The sequence below is a fragment of the Chlorocebus sabaeus genome, chromosome 9, assembly GCF_047675955.1.
Source record: "Chlorocebus sabaeus isolate Y175 chromosome 9, mChlSab1.0.hap1, whole genome shotgun sequence".
Lineage (NCBI taxonomy): Eukaryota > Metazoa > Chordata > Mammalia > Primates > Cercopithecidae > Chlorocebus > Chlorocebus sabaeus.
The window spans coordinates 15,652,521-15,674,656 of record NC_132912.1 but is presented as its reverse complement, the minus strand read 5'-3'; the positions used below and the strand labels follow the sequence as shown (position 1 = coordinate 15,674,656).

General features: G+C 42.6%; 1 protein-coding gene across 1 annotated transcript in view; it reads left to right on the top strand.

Moving 5' to 3' along the window:
- Nucleotides 1–22,136, top strand: part of ITGA8 (integrin subunit alpha 8) — a 205,425-nt gene that overhangs the window by 152,144 nt on the left and 31,145 nt on the right. The window contains exons 26-27 of the mRNA XM_073018751.1: nucleotides 13,522–13,650; nucleotides 21,852–21,965. Of these exons, the coding sequence (XP_072874852.1) occupies nucleotides 13,522–13,650; nucleotides 21,852–21,965 (243 nt within the window). The remainder of the gene's footprint in view (nucleotides 1–13,521; nucleotides 13,651–21,851; nucleotides 21,966–22,136) is intronic.

The following is a 22,136-nucleotide window of genomic DNA, read 5'->3' as shown; positions in this document are numbered from 1 at the left end:
AGAGCCATGAGAACTCCCAGAATGGAATATTCTGGACCCTATTCTTTAATTGAAGTTTAAAGCCTAGAGCAGTGCTTTTCAAACTTCCTCTGAATCACCTGGCTGTCTGTTAAAATGCAGGGGCTGGGGTTGGACCTTAGATTCTGCCTCTCTGCAAGCTCCCACCTCCTGTACCTGATGCCAGTCTGTGGGCCCAACTTTCATTAACAAGGAGCAAGGAGCTGATCCCATCCAGATTAACATCCAAATTTGACTTTCATGTTTTTCTGGGAAAGAAAGAAATTAATTAGCATAAGCCCTTGAAAATGACACATTTGTATAAAGAAAAACAAAAGACAACAACCTCTTGTAGTCAGATATTGTCCTTAGGAGAGAACTTCATGTAAGGACGAATGTTCTCCTGGTAGCTACCAGGACATAGTGTCTCTGTTAAAAATGGCGCAGCACAGGCTTCATGGAATACCAACGCCACCAGCCAGGACACAGCAGGTCTGCCCCTACCTCGGCCAGTGGCACTGGGTCATTGCTCATTCTGAAAGGCATTCTTTTTCAACCCAACATGCCTTCTATTCAAAGGGAAGACTAAAGGGGGTTCATTAGTAAAGGACTTACGAGACAACAGCCTCCTTTATGTGAAAATAATACATAGGGCCACTTGTATTACACAAGATTCTTTAAAATACTTCCTTCCTGGAATTTTTTTTTCTCATTTCCTCTCTGCTCTTCATTGAGATGATTTAAAATTCTTTAAGGACAGCAGCTTATTGTAAAATAACATCCGCAAATGCAAATGTACAACATTTAAATAATTAACACTTTTACATATCCTGCACTGCATTTAACATGTACTTTGCGTCATAGATTCCTTGAGCACATGATTCTGCAGAGACCTCTAACTCTTTTTGAATGTAATGTTTAGTTTATATCTGACACTACTTATATATGTTTGTATATATTATGTAACTGGTTTAATGTACACCATGTTGGTTGTGAGTTATTTGTTTTTTTGTGGCATACTGTGACTGGGATAGTACTAATAGATGACTTGTCTTAAATGTTGACAGATTCTTGCAAACCAAGCCATAGTATATACTAAGCACCTGGTGTTCCCTACTCCCCACTTATTCTTTTCTTTTTTTTTTCTTTGAGACGGAGTTTTGCTCTTGTTGCCCAAGCTGGAGTGCAATGGCACCATCTCGGCTCATTGCAACGTCCGCCTCCTGTGTTCAAGCAATTCTCCTGCCTCAGCCTCCCGAGTAGCTGGGATTACAGGCACGTACCACCACGCCTGACTAATTTTTTGTATTTTTAGTAGAAACGCGGTTTCACCATGTTGGCCAGGCTGGTCTCAAACTCCTGACCTCGGGTGATCCGCCCGCCTCAGCCTCCCAAAGTGCTGGGATTACAGTTGTGAGGCATCACACCTGGCCCCCACTTGTTCTTTAATGTATAGGCTTGGAGTAAAATTCTGTCTGAGGCTAATAAATTCTGTCTGAGGCTAATAATTTCTAAAATGCAATTCAATTATCTTCCTAAAACTTTGAATCTGTGGAAATTGAATATAAGATTTAAATACAATTTAAAGTAATATCTCCCTTAAATAACTAATCATAGCAATTTGTGAATTTTTGAAATTCTAAATTCATAGAGAAGTTGAAATGTTACTGCTTTCAGGTTCTCAAAGTGCTCAAAGTTCTCAAAGTCAGGTTTTCAGGTTCTCAAACCTATACTTAATAAATGCCCCAGAAAGTCTAAGGGAGCTTTTATTAATAGATATTAAAAAACAGATAATCAAGAGAGTTTATATTAGTGGCTATAAATAATTGAAAGCACTGGAAATTATTCTCTTATGACGCTAAATAATGTTTTGGTGAAGTTGCTATTAACTTACTTGGCAATTTAATTTTTCCTAGAGAATGCAAAGATCGTCTTTTCTTGATGTGACTTGGACTTCAGTGAAAAACAAATAATCTCTTCCCCACTGTTGTCTTCAACAGAATAGACCTGAGAAATTTTTAATTTTAATAATCATTTTAGATTCAAATTAGCATGAAAATGAATTGCTGTTAAAAAAAACAAAAAATTGTGCCATAGCCAGGCACAGTGATGTGTGTCTGTAGCTACTCAGAAGGCTGAGGTGGGAGGATCACGTAAGGCCAGGAGTTTGAGGTCAGCCCGGGCAACATCGCAAGACTCCATCTCTTTAAAAAAATTGTATAGTTAGTTTTATTTTTAGTAAGAAGCAGACAGAGGATGGGCTTACAAAAAGGAACAGGGAGGCGGCAGAAATAACATCTGTCAAGGCAATAATTCAATTCCAGTATCCAATCTTTCTCACTGGGGAAGTGAACTGAGGTTCAATTCCTGATTATTTGGTTCTACGGTTTCTTTATAAGAAGAGTGATATAGGAGCAAGTGTCTCATAAAACAGCTGCATCTGTGAGTAGTACATGTCTACAAGTTCTTCTCCCTTTCTGAAGATGATCCGGTCCCCACTGCACTAGCCCCCAAAATGTTGCAGGCCACCGTGGACCTGTAAGAGAGGAGCTCTCTCCCCAGCTTTCTCAAGCTGAGGGATTGGCCATTTCCTTCCTATGTTTTCCTCTTTAATCATTCCACTGATTTCCTTTCAGCAAAATCCCTTTCCCTTATGTTCGGATACACTTTGTAGTCAACATCCCCCTTCCTTATGTGTTCTTAAGTTGCCCACTTCCCACTGGAAAAATGCTCTCTTCTTCATTACCTCTCCCTGATCCCTCACAGATCTCTAGGGAAACTTGCGAAAAACAAGCCAAACTTCCTAAGAAACATTTTAGAGGTCACACACTACAGGGATCCATTGCCACTAACTCTACAGCCTTCAGAACTTCCCAGATACGCCCTGAGAATCCCTATAAGCTCCCACATACTTCCTCATTTCTCTCAATTAAATCGATTCCCACCTAAATATCAGTGTTTAATGTAATGTACTTAACAAATGGATTTTCTTTTATTTTTTAAATTACTCATATGGCAGCAGTCCTGGACATTGTTATTTTTCTTACAAACACATACTTTGACAGCATCAAAGCCCTATTGAGGATTAAGTTGGGGTTTTGTGGACTGGCTTGAGAACTGAAACACAATTTAAAATATCATTTCTAAAGAGAAATGCATTCTGAATGCCAAACATCTAGCCTAAAACCTTCTGAAATACAACCAGTCTATAACCCGGATATGCACTGCAAATACAACATATCCCTGAAAGTCTTCACACGTAAGTCTCGGCATGTGATAAGACCCAAACAAGGTTCAGGTTTTTTTCACAGTGGAAACTGGTTACAGTTTGGTTATCTCAGCAAGTTACCCTAATGTCCCCAAAGTCAGGAGGAGACATTGACGGCTTTTATAAGCTACCACTGGGATCATCCTGTAACCTGTAGCTGCTTTAAAAAATAGTGGTGAAAAGTTCTCACCCACAAGCATCTCACTTGTTGCCCAAACACAGAGCATTAGCAACTAAATTGGGGTGGGGCAGGGGCAATCACACACAAATGCTTCTAGAAGTCAGTGAGTTCTTATTCTGAATATTTGTCTTGGACCAGGCACATGGCTCGTGCCTACAATCCCAACTCTTTGGGAGGCTTAAGTGGGAGGATCACTCAAGGCCAGGAGTTTGAGAGCAGCCTGGACAATGTAGCAAGACCCCATTTCTACAAAAATAAAAATAAATTAGCCAGGCATGATAACACATGCCTATAGTCCCTGGAGTCCCAGCTGCTCAGGGGGCTGAGGAAGAAGAATTACTTGAGCCCGGAAGTTGGAGGCTGCAGTAAGCTATGATCACACTACTGTACTCCAGCTTGGGCAACAGCATGACATCCTGCCTCTAAACAAATAAATAAATAAACACTTGCCTCATATCAGGATTTATGGGATTCACTCAGCTTGGTGTGTCCACACTTTCGAACCTTAGGGCATGAGGGAAGGTAGAATCAGGGATAGGCAACGGGGCGGGGGGCTGGAGGGGATCAGGAAAGGCTGGGTGAGCTGCACAACTGGGGTTTCCCCTGTGAGTTGGCCCCAGGGCCCAGCTGAGGTCAGCGTAGGGGCACGGAAGTACCTTGGGGACGTCCCTTCCCACTTTCTCTTTTGCCTCCCAATGACAATGTCTCTGCCTTTGAGTTTCTGTTTCTCCGTTGATAGTTTCTGCTTCACCAGGTTCCATTGGTGTTTTCTGTAAACTTAGGGGCATAAGCAGATGCCCGGGAAGGGTCTCCCTCCAGGCTTCAGGGTCTAGGTCAGAGATAGAGGATTTTAACACGGCACTTTATTCACATTGTACCATCTACAACGTTTTGAAATGTTCAACTGTCTGCAGCATCCAAAGCAATCCATTAGAGCTAATTTTTTCCAGATCTTTCTTGGAAGAAAATTTTAGAGTTGAGTCAAGTATTTCTCAACTAATCTAAAGCCAGTACAATAATTATTTCAAACTATCAATTTTCTTATTTAATGGGCTTTATCCTAGGGTTTGGAGAGTCCTGCACACAGACTGTGATCTTTAGATAAGATGAGGTTGAAAAAGTAAAACCTATTGAGGAGCCAAAAGTTTCATAACAAGTAAAGGATTCTTCTTTTTCTTTCTTTCTTTCTTTTTTTTTTTTTTTTTTTTTTTTGAGATGGGGTCTGACTCTGTCAGTCAGTCTGGAGTTCAGAGGTGAAATCTCAGCTCACTGCAACCTCTGCCCCTGAGTTCAAGTGATTCTCCTGCCTCAAACTCCTGAGTAGCTGGGATTGGCACCCTGGTACCACCATACCTGGCTACTTTTTGTATTTTTAGTAGAGATAGGTTTTCACCATGTTGGCCAGGCTGGTCTCGAATTCTTGACCTCAGGTGATCCGCACTCCTCAGCCTGCCAGAGTGCTGGGATTGCAGGCGTAAGCCACTGCTCCTGGCCTCTTTTTTTTTTTTTTTTTTTTTTTTTTTTAAAGACAGGATCTCACTCTGTTGCATGGGCTGGAGTGCAGTGGCACTATCTCTGCTCACTGCAACAACCTCTGCCTCCCAGGCTCAAGCAGTCCTCCCATTTCAGTCTCCCGCGTAGCTGGGACTATAGGCATGTACCACCCCGCCTTGCTGATTTTTGCATTTTTTTTGTATAGATGGGGTTTCACCATGTTGCCAAGGCTGGTCTCAAACTCTTGAGCTCAGGCAATTCACCCACCTCAACCTCCCAAAGTGCTGGGATTACAGGCGTGAGTCACCATGCCTGGCCTAGGATTTTTCTTTAATTGGCAAGACTTTGTAATAGACAGCTAAGTGTGAGATGCAGAGGGAAAAGGCTTAGATGTGAGACCGTACCTAGGAGAGGAGGACCGATAAGATGCCCACATATAACCTATGTTAAGACTATGGAACACCGTTTTGGGCCCAAGTTCAAGAAAATAATCCTGAGATTAAAGTGGCCTGAAAGACTCTATAGACAAAGAAGAACTTACCATAAGAGAATTACAAAATTACAGAATTACAAAAGCCAATACTGTTTGTAAAAACTGCTGTGAGAGCCATGGAAAGCTGGAGGTTGCCACCGAGAATGTCTCCTGAACCAGACCGGTCCCATGGGAAGTCCAAATTACAACCAGATAGTACAAACAAGGAAAGCAGAGACACAGAAACTGTCCGTTCATTAGGGATGAGAGTTTTGGAGTTGTGTTTTGGAATGAGTGGGCCCGCAGACAGTGGCTTGGCAAATTTGCATAGTTTTGTGTTATCCTTAAAGGTACTTTCTTCTTCTTGACTGCCTTCGTGTACCGATTTTCTTTAATTCATAATGCAGGCGCTTTTGTTACTTCCTGGCACAACAGCTCTTGGTTCTCTTCCCCTCTCTCTCTCACTCACACGCACACACACACACCCTTAAAAATCAAGACATATGGCTAGGCACAGTGGCTCATGCCTGTAATCCCAGTACTTTGGGAGGCCGAGGCAGGAGGATCGCTTGAAGTCAGGAGTTCAAGACGAGTCTGGCAACCATGGCAAAACCCCATCTCTACTAAAAGTACAAAAATTAGCTGGGCGTGGTGGTGGGCACCTGCAATCCCAGCTACTCAGGAGGCTGAGGCAGGAGAATCGCTTGAACCCAGGAGGCGGAGGTTGCAGTGAGCTGAGATCGCGTCACTACATTCCAGCCTGAGTGACAGAGCAAGATTGTCTCAAAAAAAAAAAAAAAAAAAAAAAAAAAAAAAAAAAAAACCAAGACATGAAAGGAAGAAGATTATTTAGTATATCTTTGCCATTAACTCCTGATTTCTTTGTGGAATCATTTTGACAGCCTTGACCACAGGAACCGTAATCTGTGTCCTAGCTAAAGCATTATTTGATGGCTGTTACTTGCCCCTTCAATACTCAGCTGTCTTCTACAAACTCTCCTCCCAGGAAAAACAAAAACAAAAAAAACTTAACTGTTTATTATTTTAGAAGGTCTGATCAGGAGAACAGTAGTCAATTTTAATTTACTTCCTCTCCTATTGTGACATGCTAGTGACATCTATGGCTTACCCCCGGACCTGGTCAGTCTGTCCTAAGTAGACTTTCTCTTTCTTATGGGAATGCTACCTCTGATAGAAGAATTGTATTCGCCTTTTTAAGAGTGCCTGAAGATCCAATTCTCGACCACCAAAAAGAATTATACAGTCTGAGATTTTTACCTTCTCTTTGAGATGGTCTTCAGGTTTGCATATATATTTTGGAATGTAAAAACACCATGTTCAAATACTAACAAAAGCTTCAACATCACCAGCGGAGTGAGTTGATTCTTTTAGTTATGCTTTGCATGAACTTTTCAGGAGGTTAAAAAAAGTGGGGTTTTTCTTTCCCTACAAACCCTCAACATTCATGTCTTAAAGAAAATTACATGGTGGACTGCCCCCCCAGGCTTGTCTCCACTTCGGTTTAATTATAGGCAAAGTACATGAGAGTTGTCTGTTGTTTTTTGTGTGCTAGGAATATCTGAAATCCAAAAACAAATTACAAACAAGAAAAAGATAGTGTGCATTGCTTTTGTTTGGGTTCACAGGGCCCTTAATCTAATTTCACCGAACTACCTTTCTTCAAATGCCGCATTTCCGACTGTATTGCACATTCTGGCTGCACAGTATCCTTTTAATCCATAAATTTAAACTTATGACACGGTGAAGAGTTTGGTAAAGATTATGAAAATAGAAAATTCCTGTTGGGCTAAATTCTGAGTAGCAGCTGTAGAAAGAAACATGTTTACCAACAATTATTTCCTTATGCAGAAAGAAGTCATTTTCATTTGTTCTGCAGAAGACACTTTAGTGTTTACCACCAGCTTCTCCTAGCACTTAACAAATTGTCCTGGGAACTGTCTGCCTATCATGGATGCTAAGAGGCTAGTGTCCTCCACCCTCAGTGGAAAACCATGGCCTGCAGGTTCATTGTCAACTGTGAAAGAGGCTCCAAATGTTCATGTAGAAAATGGGCTTTAACTGTTGTTTAGATTTCTTGGGTAACTTCTTCCTTTTTGTTTTGTTTTGTTTTTAAATAATTTCTGGAATGTCATTTCAGAAAGCTGGTTTGCAAGCTATTTGGAGACCTTTTGACTATGGTGTGTAAGAGTGGCATTCCTCTATTTGTAAAACAGTGTCGCAAAATACAGAGATGTATTCCATCAACCCCTGCCACACGACACTGTCATTCTCTAGCTCAAAGTAAGCCCTGTATTTTATTGAGAGACCACTTACAAATATTTGTGAATGACGATTTACCCCAATAGGACATGTTCTTTATTTGTACACAAGATACATCTGATGAAACCACACCGGAAGTTAAAGAGTTTTCTTCAGGGTATTGGTTTTTGTTTTCCTGGAGACAGCCTCACTCTGTTGCCCAGACTGCTGGAGTGCAGTGGCACAGTCTCGGCTCAAGGCAGCCTCTGCCTCTCAGGTTCAAGCAACTCTTCTGCCTCAGCATCCTGAGTAGCTGGAATTACAGGTGTGCATCACCAGCAGCCCAGCTAATTTTTACGTTTTTGGTAGAAATGGGGTTCTGCTATGTTGGCCAGGCTGGTTTTGAACTCCTGGCCTCATGTGATCTGCCTGCCTCAGCCTCCCAAAGCGCTGGGATTACAGGCGTGCGCCACTGCACCTGGCTGTTTGGGCTATTGTTTTACCACTACCACTACTATTACTGCTTACTGCTAATAATAATAATAATAATAGACTATAGCTTGGGAATAAAGAGTCAGTCTCTCATTTTTTATAGTGCCTCTTCTCTGTAGTTTGGTTAACTACAGAGTTAACCTCTGTAACATAACTGTCAATGACCTATAAAAGAATTCACATGATTCATCTCAAAGCACAATCTACATGCACGCCCACATAGTATATGATAGAAAACACATGACAGAATTTTAGCAAGCGATTTCCACAATTCTTAATTTTCTGTCTAAGCTAACATTTTATCTTATGCCATAAAAACTGTTCTATCCGATCCTCGATCATTGAGTATCTGTATTAGGCCATTCTTGCCTGGCTAAAAATACCTAACACTGGGTAATTCATAAAGAAAAGAGGTTTAATTGGCTCACGGTTCTGCAGGCTGTACAGGAAGCATGGAGCTGGCACCTGCCTGGCTTCTGGGAGGCCTGAAGGAGCTTTTATTCATGGAGAAGGCAGAATGAGGAGCAGGCACTTCACATGGTGAAAGCAGAAGCAAGAGAGAGAGGATGGGTGGGGCAGGCAGTGCTGCACACTTTTAAACTCACAGTGGAAGCTCACTTAGCACCAATGCGATGGCCAAGCCATTCATGAGGGATCCATCCTCGTGACCCCAGCATCTCCCACCAGGCCCCACCTCCCTCATTGGCAATTAAAACTCGACATGAGATTTGGGAGGACAAATATTCAAACCATAACAGCAACCTCGATCAACTGTGGGGCTTCCCCTCCTCCTCATTGTGCCAGGCTCTTCCATGGTTCTGGGATGTCCCAGTGCCCATAAGGCTGGGATATCCAAGGCCTCCCCTCAGGTCCATGCACTCCACCTCCCAGGGTTTCTGCCACTGGTCTTCAACAACACCTCAAACTACCCTGCCTCCAAGACATTCAACTCAACTTTCCTTTCTCCTCCAATTCAGTCTCCTATTTTTATGATGGTCTCACTTGTTCTCTTCAAGAAAATTTTTCTTCCTTGCTATAAATGCTTTCTCTGACACAGTTACCCCATCCCACTTTCAGGACTTCCTCTGGCCATACCTTCTTTTCTGCCAAGCCTGGACTCCACGATGCGTTACTTGAAACACGCTTTTACAAGCCCCTATAACCTCCTGTTCCTAATATCCTTCCAAGCCCCTGCCCTGAAAATCTCAGTCATGCATGCACAGTCCCACAGCCTGGCTTCTCCACCCCATAGCCTGATGGCGCCATGACAGATGGATGTCGGCGTACGTTCACGGAGCCGCCAGCTTCGCAGGGGCATCTGCCATTGTGATGATCGCTCCTCCCCATCCTCCTCGTTGCCTTGTCTAAACCTTCACCACGCTCTCTGACCTTCCTAGGCAATAGCTCTATCATTACTGTTAGGAATGATCCATTTCCCCATCCCAAACCCCTCCCCACCTGCTAGGGTTAGGCTAATCTCACCTTGAATTATAATCCCCGCGTGTCATGGGAGAGACCAGGTGGAGGTAATTGGATCATGGGGATGGTTTCCGCCATGCTGTTCTCGTGATAGTGAGTGAGTTCTCACGAGATTTGATGTTTTTATTAGTGTTTGGTGGTCTCTCCTGTGTTCATTCTCCCTCCTGCCACCTTGTGAAGAAGGTAGCTTGCTTCCCCTTCACCTTCTGCCATGATTGTAAGTTTTCTGAGGCCTTGCCAGCCAGGCAGAACTGTGAGTCAATTAAACCTCTTTCCTTTATAAATCACCCAGGCTTGGGCAGTTCTTTATAGAGGTGTGTGAATGGACTAACACACCACCCCAGCCTTCCACACGCCTCCTAATCATCTCTCTTCCATCCTCAATTTCTTTCCAACACTTCCAGAGAAAGGAGGATTATTTCTCCAGCTCCATGAATTAACTTTGCTACATCAAGTAACCCCATTTCCCATGTCTTCAACCTCTTCTTCTCTCCTTGGGCATTCCTGGGGTTCTATAAACTTTGTTAAATTTCTCTCATCTTCAAAACAAACAGTAAATGCAGTAATTTCACTCTGTATTCTCTTCCAAGAACGGACCTCTTTCCCCTTCCATTTACAGCCAAGCTGTGCTTGCTATCCCTACTTTTTCATTTCTCATTTACTTTTTTTACAATTTTACGTTTTTGTACATTGTTCATAGTTTTTATGTTAAAAATGCTAAATGTTCATCACAAGAATATATCAGGTAATATGTAAAAACATAAAGAAGAGCATTTTAAATATCTAATAGTGTTACCACCTGTTTACTGTTTTTTCCATTTATTTATGCATTAACTTATTTTTCCATTTCATCCATAAACATTTTACTATTATATATATTGCCAACGAATAAGGAGGCTTGGCCAGGCACAGTGGCTCAGGCCTGTAGTCTCAATGTTTTGGGAGGCTGAGGCAGGAGGATCACTTGAGCCCAGGGGTTCAAGACCAGCCTTGGCAACACAGCAAGACGCTGTCTCTACAAAATTGAAATTCACTAGGTGTGGCAGGATGTGCCTGTAGTCCTAGCTATTTGGGAGGCTAAAGCAGGAGGATCAGTCTGCGTAATGAGCTGCGATTGTACCCACTGTGCTCCGGCCTGACCGACAGAGTGAGACCCTGTCTATAAAAATGAAAAATAAATAAGGAGACCCTTTTAAAATCTATAACATTATTATCATACCTTAAAAGAAATAAGCAAAACTCCCTTAGTATCATCAGATCTCCACCACTATAACACTTTGAGGACCGCCCTTCCAGATTATTTCTACTTATAGATCTATAATATCAGATACATCCATTTTTATTAAAAATACAATCTTACTACATATGCTGTTGTAAACCTGTCTTTTCCCCTTACAAATATATTGTATCTTTCTAAATTCCAATGGAGCTTCATGTCATCATTTTTAAAACCTATCCAGTAGTCTGTATAAATATATCATAACTTATTTAATCTGTAATCTGTATATGCCTACAAAGTGTTAAGCTACTGTTTTTCTTCTCTATTATAAATAGTATTGCTACAAACAGCAATATTTTGTTTTCATGCCTTATTTGGGGGACAAGGCTCATCTTGTCTCTGAGCCATAGGGAATTTAATATAAAAACAACAGAAGGATTTAATTTCATAACTTTTAAAATAATTATCCATTTGTTAAAATCTATTAACTCTTGAGCTACTGCAGTTAAATTTCTACCTCCACCAATCTCTTCTGATAAAATGACATCTATAATTTTGTTCTTTTGTATTTTTATTTTTTTGAGAGCAGGGCCTCACTCTGTTGCTCAGGCTGAGAATTCAGTGGCGTGATCATAGCTCCCCGCAGCCTTCAACTCCTGGGTTTAGATGATCCTCTTGCCTGAGCCTCCCAAGTGTCTGGGACTACAGGCTTGTACCACTATATTGACTTTTTTTTTTTTTTTAATTAACAATGAAGTATCACTATGTTGCCTAATCTGGTCTCAAACACCTGGCCGCAAGCCAAGATCCTCTTGACTTGGCCTCCCAAAGTGGTGGGATTATAGGTGTAAGCCTGGCCCATAATTTTTTTTTAATTTAATTTTATTTTAAGTTCCAGGGTACTTGTGAAGGATGTGCATGTTTATTACATAGGTAAACATGTGCCATGGTGGTTTGCTGCACCTGTCAACCCATCACCTAAGTATTAAGCCCAACATGCATTAGCGATTTTTCCTGATGCTCTCCCTCCCCATACCCCAACAGGCCCCAGTGTGTGATGTACCCCTCCCTGTGTCCATGTGTTCTCATTGTTCAACTCCCACTTATAAGTGAGAACATGCGGTGTTTGGTTTTTCTGTTCCTGTGTTAGTTTGCTGAGGATAATGGCTTCCAGTTCCATCCATGTCCCTGCAAAGGCTGTGACAAAATTGCCAAGTTCAGTGCATAAAGGTCTTTGCCCTTTACTCCTCTGCAGGATTTGGCATTCTTTGTCACTGTCTTATTTTTGCAAACTTTCTTTTCCTTGGGCTTCTATAAAAGCCACACTTCCCTGGATTACCTCCTACATCTGATCTCCCTGCCTTAGCTTTCCTCTCCAGATTATCTTCGTCTCCCTGTTTCCTGGGAGGCTCTAAGTGACTCTCTGCTTTGTGTTTTGCATTTTCTCATCTGGCAATGCAGACCAGCTAGCAGGCAGTTGAGGTGCAGTTGGATAGGCACAGATGGGCCCAAGACCAGGCATGCAGAACATTAGAGGCTTGGCGAGTGTGCCTGTGGCTGTCAGGAGTGGAGAGCAGGTTAGCATGCTGGAGTGGGGGACCTAGGGTTCTTGGTCAGAGAAACGGCTGGAGAAACCGGCCGAGACCAGCACGTGAGGACCTGTGTATACCACGCTAGGGAGTCTGGACTCCATTCTTCTGTTTGCCTGGTAGGTTTTTCCAGGTTTTTATGACATACCGAGCACTCTTATTTCGTCTTTTGTGATGCAGCCTACATCTGCAATGTAGAAATTTCTTTTCATCATTCCATAGAGATGGGCATACTATTATTGCTCCTGTGACTACAAAGAGAAACTGTGTAAGAGAAATCATAATTCTCAAGGGTAGGAGTGGGGTGCAGAAAATTAGGTCTTTGTATTCAGTGGGTCTAAAATAAAGAATGTCAGTGGGATATTCTGTGTGATTTACTGGAAGTCTCAAAATATTTATCCAGCCAGCAGATGGACCCAGCATGGAACCTGAGATAAAATAGTAAGTTCTAGGACATTTGCAAATTAAACTCGGGGCTGAAAACAGACTCCACTGTGGCACAGTGGGCATGTAGCATGCTTTGGAAAAGTCATTTTCATCAGGGCAGAGTTTTCTCCTAAAGGAGTGCAGGAACGTGGGGTTCAGCCATGTGGAGGTTGGGTCCTTGACCACATCAGGCTGTTTCCCCAAATGAGGTTGGCACCTCACTTTTCTATCACCTCAGGATTCATCTCCCCATACAGAACATTCCTCAGTTTAACTGGCCCTGCTCTACAATGAGAAGAAAGTAATGAGAGAAGGATGGCTCATGTCTGAAATGTCACTTGCACGTTTTCTATCCTTATGGGGAAATGACTTCTGCTTCAGATCTTCTCCTTGCAAGATAAACTTCCCAGGAATGCATTCCCCATGCTTCATGAATTCTTCGAAGAGTCATCGAAGAGTGGAAAAGCTTGTTCCTTGTGCGTGCAGGTCACGTCACTGTCAAACACACTGCTGGTAATCACATGACTGGATTCTCATGTGAATCATATTCCACTGAGAAAAAAAAAATGCCTAGAGTTCAAGGTTAATGAAAATGTAGCAATTGTTCACTCATTTGTGTGTGGTATCTCCCACTTTCTTTTGCAGTCTGCTGCCTCCCCAGAGGACACCCCTGAACTCAGCGCCTTTTTGCGAAACTCTACCATTCCTCATCTTGTCAGGAAGAGGGATGTGCCCGTGGTTGAATTCCACAGACAGAGCCCTGCAAAAATACTGGTGAGTTATGCCAGTGCGCATAGAACTGAGGGAAATGAGTGGATTGGATAGAACTCCCAAATACAGATGGTTTTAACTTCAAGGATTGTTCTTAGTCTCCTTCACTGCTCAGATATTCCTAACATTTTTTGGCAGTATTTATCTCGAGAATGAAAAGCAACTTTTCTGTAAGAATTAAGGAGCACTTGCAATATAACCTTTTCACTTTTCTAAAGCTGTCATGGAGGCCACTTTGGAGAATAATGGTGAAAACATCAACTGTGGCCTTCAATCCAATTCAGGAACATACAGTTTCCATTGTTAGTCCGTGCATAGATGCTGGGCTGCGGTAGTTTGAAGTGAGCGTGGACCCCTGGGGTTTTGCACCTGTCCCAGAATCTCAGAGTCTTCTGATTATCTGGAAGAGGCAAGAATGGTGTGTTCAGGGCTGGGTATTTTGGGTCACACCTGTAATCCCAGCACTTTGGGAAGCTGAGGTGGGAGGATCCCTTGAGGCCAAGAGTTTGGTACCAGCCTGGACAACATAGCAAAACGCAGTCTCTACTTTTTAAAAAGGAATACTGTGTTCAGGTTTCCTGGGCCAAAACTCCTGCTGCGTCATAGCACTGGGGTCTGTGGCAGCTTAAGCCTGAGCTTAGTCAGCCCTTAGCAATACTATCTTCAGTGCTCATGACGCAGCCCTTTTTTTTTTTTTTTTTTTTTTTTGAGAGAGAGAGTTTCACTCTGTCACTCAGGCTGGAGTGCAGTGGTGCAATCTCAGCTCACTGCAACCTCTGCTTCTAGGGTTCAAGCAATCCTCCTGCCTCAGTCTCCCGAGTAGCTGGGACTATAGGTACATGCCACCACGCCCAGCTATTTTTTGCATTTTTGTAGAGATGAGGTTTCACAGTGTTGGCCAGGCTGGTCTCAAACTCCTGACCTCAAGTGATCTGCCCACCTTGGCTTCCCAAAGTGCTGGAATTATAGGTGTGAGCCACCATGCCTGGTCAGAGCGTTTTCGAGTTTATTCTCCCACTCATCCTATTACGGCAGCTTCTAGTGCTTTATGTTTTCATGTGAATATACATCCTCTTCCCTGACCATTCACCCTCAAAGTGAATGCCAGGGTTTATCTGTCCTCTGTAGACCATCTCCATGGAAAGTAGGAAGCTACATGCACGTTCTCCAGCTATGCAGAAGTAACCAGAGATCACCTCAGAAGCTAATACCCTTCTCAAAAGCAAGCAAACAAGGGAAGTGGGGATGATGAACAGGTACAAAATATAGTTAGGTAGAATGAATAAGATCTATCGTTTGATAGCATAACAGAGTGGCTATAGTCAACAGTTCATTGTACATTTAAAAATAACTAAAAGAGCGTAATTGGAACATTTGTAATGCAAAGAAATGAGTGCTTGAAGTGCTGGTACCTCATTTACCCTGATGTGATCATTACACATTGTATACCTGTATCAAAATATCTCATAAACCCTATAAATATATACACCTACTACATAACCATAAAAATTAAAAAATATGTATATTAAAGATAAAGCAAGAAAACAAACATTCCGTGCTTAGAGCAGGGACAGGCTAGGAACACTGGGTCTGGTATGGGAGGGACAGACCAAGCAGATACTTCTTGCCCCAAAGCTGCAGTTCAGAAGCTCAGTCCAAGATGTAGTGATTTGTGGTGATACTGAATCAAAGGCCACAGTGATAAGTCCAGGGTTGTCCATCCAAAGAAACAAGCCAAAGAGAGAGACCTGGTTGGGCGTTGTGGCTCAGCCTATAATCCCAGCACTTTGGGAGGTTAAGGTGGATGGATCACCTGAAGTCAGGAGTTCCAGACCAGCCTGGCCAACATGATGAAACCCGTCTCCACTAAAAATACAAATAAAAATTATCCAGGCATGGTGGCAGGCACCTGTAATCCCAGCTACTCAGGAGACTGAGACAGGAGAATCGCTTGAACGCTTGAACTCGGGAGGTGGAGGTTGCAGTGAGTTGAGATCATGCCACTGCACTCCAGCCTGGGAGACAAGAGTGAGACTTGGTCTCAAAAAAAAAAAAAAAAAAAAAAAATAGAGAGAGAGAGAGAGAAAAACCCTTGGCAGAAGGCCTCAGGGCAAATGAGTAATAAGAAAGGGAAGGTGGAGGTAGAACTGGAAAAGCCTGAACCAAGGAGGGTGCTAGAGTTCTTTCTACAGGGGCAGCAGTCACAGTCCTGGCTGGGTTGAAAGCCTTCAGACACCTAACCTACCTATGCTGCCGACCCTCTCCAGAGTGGCTTCATCCCAGAAACTTTGAATAGCTCCTAGACTTGTTCAGGTGCCACAGTGCACTGGCCTAAGGGAGCATCCTCCTTCCCTCCCTGTCTGCCGTCCTGACAGCCCATTAGGGTAGGTAGCATGTTTTGGTTTCTCAGTATTGTTTTCTCAACATGTAGCATAATACCAGCTCATCTGTTGAGCAAACATGTGAATGACACAGTGAATGAACTCATCACAGACAATACTAATAGCTTTTGGAATCACCGTCTAAAATGCTCCGTGGTGTGCCCTTCTACATGTTCTTAACCTAAACGCTCTTAATCCTAAATCCAATTATAAGCCAATGATATATTACAAGCCATTTAAAAGATAGTGTTGGTAGTGACCAAATTCATTAGCCACCGGACCTGCTGAATTCAAAATAAAATGTTATGACATAAATAAATAAAAGCAGCCATTTTTTATGACAACATTCAAGGATGCTTTGAGGACTAGAACTGCTCCAGCCAGTTATGACACTGAAATAATTCAAAGTAACTGTCACTGAAGAAAGGAAATCAGTGCTCAAGAAATTGAATCCCCGATTTTCTCATCTGTAGAATGGAAACCCATATGCTTGATTTACATAACTGAAAAATTAAAGTTTAAGAAAGGATTTGCAATTCCCCCTTTGCTCTCTGTCTCCCCGTCTGCCATGCGAAGAAGGTTTTTGCTTTTCCTTCACCCTTTCCCCGTGCTTGTAAGTTTCCTGAGGCCTCCCAATCCTGCTTCCTGTACAGCCTGTGGAAGTGTGAGTCAATTAAATGTCTTTTAGAAAGAAAGAAAGACAGAGGAAGGAAGGAAGGAAGGAAGGAAGGAAGGAAGGAAGGAAGGAAGGAAGGGAAGGAAGGAAGGATTTGCAAAAGATAAAATGTAATGACAATATGAGTGAATGTTAACAATCAGTTGCCCCTTCAACTAAAGTGGAAAATGCACTGGGGATAAATAGTCTTCTACTCTCTCAGCCAATTTAGTGGCATCTGTGGGACCTGTGTGCGCTGTCACCGCTAGAGTACAGTGACGCGATCTCAGCTCACTGCAACCTCTGCCTCCCGTATTCAAGTGATCCTCCCACCTCTATCCTGAGTAGCTGGGAGTACAGGTGCCCACCACCACGCCCGGCTAATTTTTGTGTTTTTTTGAAGAGATGGGGTTTCACCACATTGGCCAGGCTGGTCTCAAACTCCTGACCTCAAGTGAATGTCCCGCCTGGGCCTCCCAAAGTGCTGGGGTTATAGGTGTGAGCCACCGCATGCAGCCTCAAGTAAATGTTTACGACACTGTAATGTTTAAGAAACATAACAGTAGGGAATCCATATACTATTCCTTTTAGGATAAATTAATAAAGCTTTGCATATTATCATTTTTAAGAAGCTTCCATGGTGTACAATAGAACAGAAAACAATTGATATCATTCTCAGCAAACTAACACAGGAAACGGAAAACCAAACACCGCATGTTCTCACTCATAAGTGGGAATTGAACGATGAGAACACGTGGACACAGGGAGGGGAACATCACACACCAGGGTCTGTCAGAGGGTGAGGGGATAGGGAGGGATAGCATTAGGAGAAATACCTAATGTAGATGACGAGTTGATGGGTGCAACAAACCACCATGGCACGTGTATACCTATGTAACAAACCTGCACATTCTGTACATGTATCCCAGAACTTAAAGTATAATAAAAAAGAGACATCTACAGAATTCTAATATGCACTACTAATGGGAAAATCCTTCTGAAAAACCAATGTCCAAACCTATGCAGTATTAATGATTTGAAAAATCAAAGTTTGACCGGGCACGGTGGCTCACGCCTGTAATCCCAGAACTTTGGGAGGCTGAGGCGTGCAGATCACCAGGTCAGGAGATCAAGACCATCCTGGCTAACACGGTGAAACCCCGCCTCTACTAAAAATACAAAAAAGTAGCCAGGCATGGTGGCGGGCGCCTATAGTCCCAGCTACTTGGGAGGCTGAGGCAGGAGAATGGTGTGAACCCAGGAGAATGGTGTGAACCCAGGAGAATGGTGTGAACCCAGGAGGCAGAGCTTGCAGTGAGCAGAGATCACGCCACTGCACTCCAGCCTGGGTGACAGAGCGAGACTCCATCTCAAAAAAAAAAAAAAGAAAAGAAAAGAAAAGAAAAAAGGAAAAATCAAAGTTCAAGTATGTTTTTAAATTTCCACTTCAGGGTATGTCTCATGAGTACAATGAGACAGTAGAGATCAATAACTAAATTGTTTTTGAAAATTGTATGTATTTGTGTTGCAGGGCCCATTTTTTTCCTTCTATTGTTTCTCTTTGAATATTGTTGATGTAAGATAATTTTAAACTCCCGAATATCACAGAAACTCTCAGATGAAGGCCAAGGCAGTTCTTGATTTCCATATCTGGTTTTGTTAACACATATATTACTCTCTTTCTCTTATTGGTTCAAAAATTGCAAATCCTATGCCTCCCCATGTCCTGGAGTCAAAACAACTCTGGATAGAAAGTGATTATGCAAAGTTTATTCTAAAATCAAAAGCGAAATGAGACCTCCTACGTTTTTTGTTTAGTTAAAAACAACTTACTGAATCACATTTCTGATGAGGAATTTGAAAGTGCAAAATGCCAACATCCTGTGTTGGGATCATAATTTCCAATTTGCATAGGAAAAATTTGTATCTACAACACTGAAAAAGAATTTCTCCTCCACCCCCAGAATACCCTTCCCTTTCTCATCGTGGGCCCCTGCTGCTTCTGTAGCTATCACCTCCATCTCCTCCTCTTCGAACTTTCCTGTCTTCCCTTTCATTGCCCAGCTTCCAGCCACCTTACCTTTCTTAATGCATCTCCAGCATTTGATACTATTGGCCACTTCCTGAAACTATCACATCTCTTGAATTCCCCCCGGAACATCCCCTCCTGGTTCTCTTTCTGCCATTTGGATGGCTCCTTCTTAGAAAGTCTCTTCTAAGATTTCTCTTTGCCCATCCTTTCAATGCCCCTGTGCCCCAGGATTCCATCCCAGCCCCTTTCTCTTCTCTCCCATCCATTTAATTTTTTTGGATGATCATATTTCCAGTCCTTCCTCCGTGCCTTCTGTCATCTCAGACCTCCCTTACTGCATTCAAGCCTTAAAGGCCTGATCTGGGTGTCTAAGAGCCACCCCCATCCTCACATCCCCAAAACCCTTGTCTCCATGACTTCTCAAAGGTATCTCCTCTCTAGAATCCCCAGTCTCAGTGTTACCAGTACCCGTCCACCCCATTCTTCTCCAAAGAGCATTCTCCATGCAACCTCTGTGTAGTCATCATGTCTTTATTCTATTTTCTAAACTTCTCCAAAATGTATCTTCCTCTCTCCATTTCCACTGCCTCAGTTCAGGGCCTCAGCCTCACTCACTGGGGGCTCTTGCATTGGGCCCCTATCACCCTCCTGCCCCCAACTCTTCCCTCTCTCTTCTCTTTCCTCTCATATTACCCATCCCTCTAAAATACAGACTTGATCAATACCCCCTGGATATAAAAGCATGACAGGCTCCCCAGTACCTTCTGAATACAATCTAAACTCCTTAGCATGCGTAGGAAGACTCTTCATATAGACTTTCTCTCATTGCTATCCTACTTCCATCTGTCCATTTCACCCTCATGTACCCTGCCCTTCCCTTTCTCGAGCATGCCCCAGTCTAGTACAACAGAATCATGGGCCAGGTCTCCCATTCTGCTAGGTGACCTCCCGTTCACACCTTCGTGGCTCATTCCAAGCATCATCTTCTCCAGAATCCTCTAGCAGAGCTGGCTAACTGGGATCCCCATCTGCAGGGAGTCTACACCTCCTGACCTTGACACCCCTCTTCCCTCTGAAGGGCGGGGTTAGTGGTACACAGCATGTCAGCCATGGAGCACAGGTCAACATGAGAGTCCTTGAAAGGGCCACAAACCACAGAGTTTTGAGAATTCCTGTTCTTGCTAGGGGCACCTGTATTAGTCCATTTTCAAGCTGCTGATAAAGACATACCCGAGACTGGGTCATTTATAAAGAAAAAGAGGCTTAATGGGCTCACAGTTCCACAAGGTTGGGGAGTCCTCACAATCATGGTGGAAGGCAGAAGGCACATCTTCCATGGTGGCAGGCAAGCAGAGAATGAGAACCAAGTGAAAGAAGGAACCCCTTGTAAAACAATCAGATCTCGTGAGACTTATTCACTACCGTGAGAACAGTATGTGGGAAACCGTCCCCATGATCCAATTATCCCCCACCAGTCCCTCCCACAACACATGGGAGTTATGGGAGCTACAATTAAAGGTGAGATTTGAGTGGGAACACAGCCAAACAACATCAGCACCTCAGCACCCAACTCTAGTAGCCCAAGGACAGTCCACCCACCTGTCTTTGGGAGTGTCCTGTAGGAAATGAACCTCACTGCAATTTATTGGACAATATATTACTAACCCCTTTGCGGAGAATTCTGAGGATCTTGAAAAAGATTCTCAAAAAGGGTTCTCATGTTAATATGCTCCTTGCATTATTCTGTTATATCCATTTCATTAAAGTGAAATGTCTCAGTCACCTACTTCATATAATATCCAGTACTTTGATTTTTATTGAGTACTAACAGGCCAATGTTGAGTGCTTGAGATATGAAAAATGAATACGCGTGGGCCACAAGATAAATTTAAACCCATGAGGGTGTACAGTTAGAGAAGTGTCATTCTGTGCATGGCACACAGAAAATGGATTATGATGTGTTCATTTATTTCCATGCTGGAATCTGATTAGAAAATCTGATTTGAGGCTGGGCATGGTGATTCATGCCTGTAATCCCAACACTTTGGGAGGCTGAGGCAGGTGGATCACCTGAGATCAGGAATTTGAGACCAGCCTGGCTAACATGGTGAAACCCCATCTCTACTAAAAATACAAAAATTAGCCAGGCATGATGGCAGATGCCTATAACTCCAGCTACTCAGGAGACTGAGGCAGGAGAATTGCTTGAACCCGGAAGGCAGAGGTTGCAGTGAGCCGAGATCACACCATTTCACTCCAGCCTGGGCAAGAAGAGCAAAACTCTGTCTCAAAAGAAAACAAAGAAAGAAAGAAAGAAAGGAAAGGAAAGGAAAGGAAAGGAAAGAAAGAGAGAGAGAGAGAGAGAGAGAGAGAGAGAGAGAGAGAGAGAGAGAGAGAGAGAGAGAAAGAAAGAAAGAAAGAAAGAAAGAAAGAAAGAAAGAAAGAAAGAAAGAAAGAAAAGAAAGAAAGAAAGAAGGAAAGAAAGAGAAAAGAAGAAAGAAAATTTGATTTGATAGATAGAATGTCATTATAATGAATCCTTTTCAGGAACATGCATTTCATATATTAAAGGTTATTCATTATACGCTGGGCAATTCTAGAAACTGATTAAAAAATAGCCTAATGAATGAAAGGCATAGAAAAACCTCCTTTATAACCAGAAAAATAATTTAGACAGAAGAATGTTATGGAACAAATGTATGTCAATGGGTCAGTAACTGCAGGTCTTTGAGATAATATGGGCTCAGGGGTCTTCCTCTGCAATCCCTTCCAGACTTGCTGAGCCCAGCATTGGGTATTGTGAATATCTATGAGCAATGCCTCCCCCAGTTCGGAGAAAATGAAACAGAACAATTCAATTGCTGCTGCAAGAAGATTGTCTTAAAGTCGTTCGAAAAGAGCTTAAATTTTATGTTGTATTTTGTGTTCCATTTTACCTCTACATTACTACTAAAGTTGATTCATCCTCGCCACTAAACTGTGTTTTCTTGGTTGTTGCAATATATTGTTCTCTATTTAAATTAATAATTTATGATAAGGCGATGACTTCTGAGGGAATAAAATGTCAATAAGCTAACTTCATTGTCTCTACCATGATTTAAAGACTCTGACGTGTTCCCACTGCTGTTGTTTGCAGAATTGTACAAATATTGAGTGTTTACAAATCTCCTGTGCAGTGGGACGACTCGAAGGAGGAGAAAGCGCAGTCCTGAAAGTCAGGTCACGATTATGGGCCCACACCTTCCTCCAGGTAATAAACAACCACAGAAGCACATACACACTGCTCACTGGGAGCTGCTTCGCAAAAGCTCAGTAGGAAGACTTTTCATAGAGATTTCTAATTTAACACTTCGAGAGTCCGAGGCAGATGGATTATTTGAGGCCAGGAGTTTGAGACCAGCCTGGCCCACATGGTAAAAAT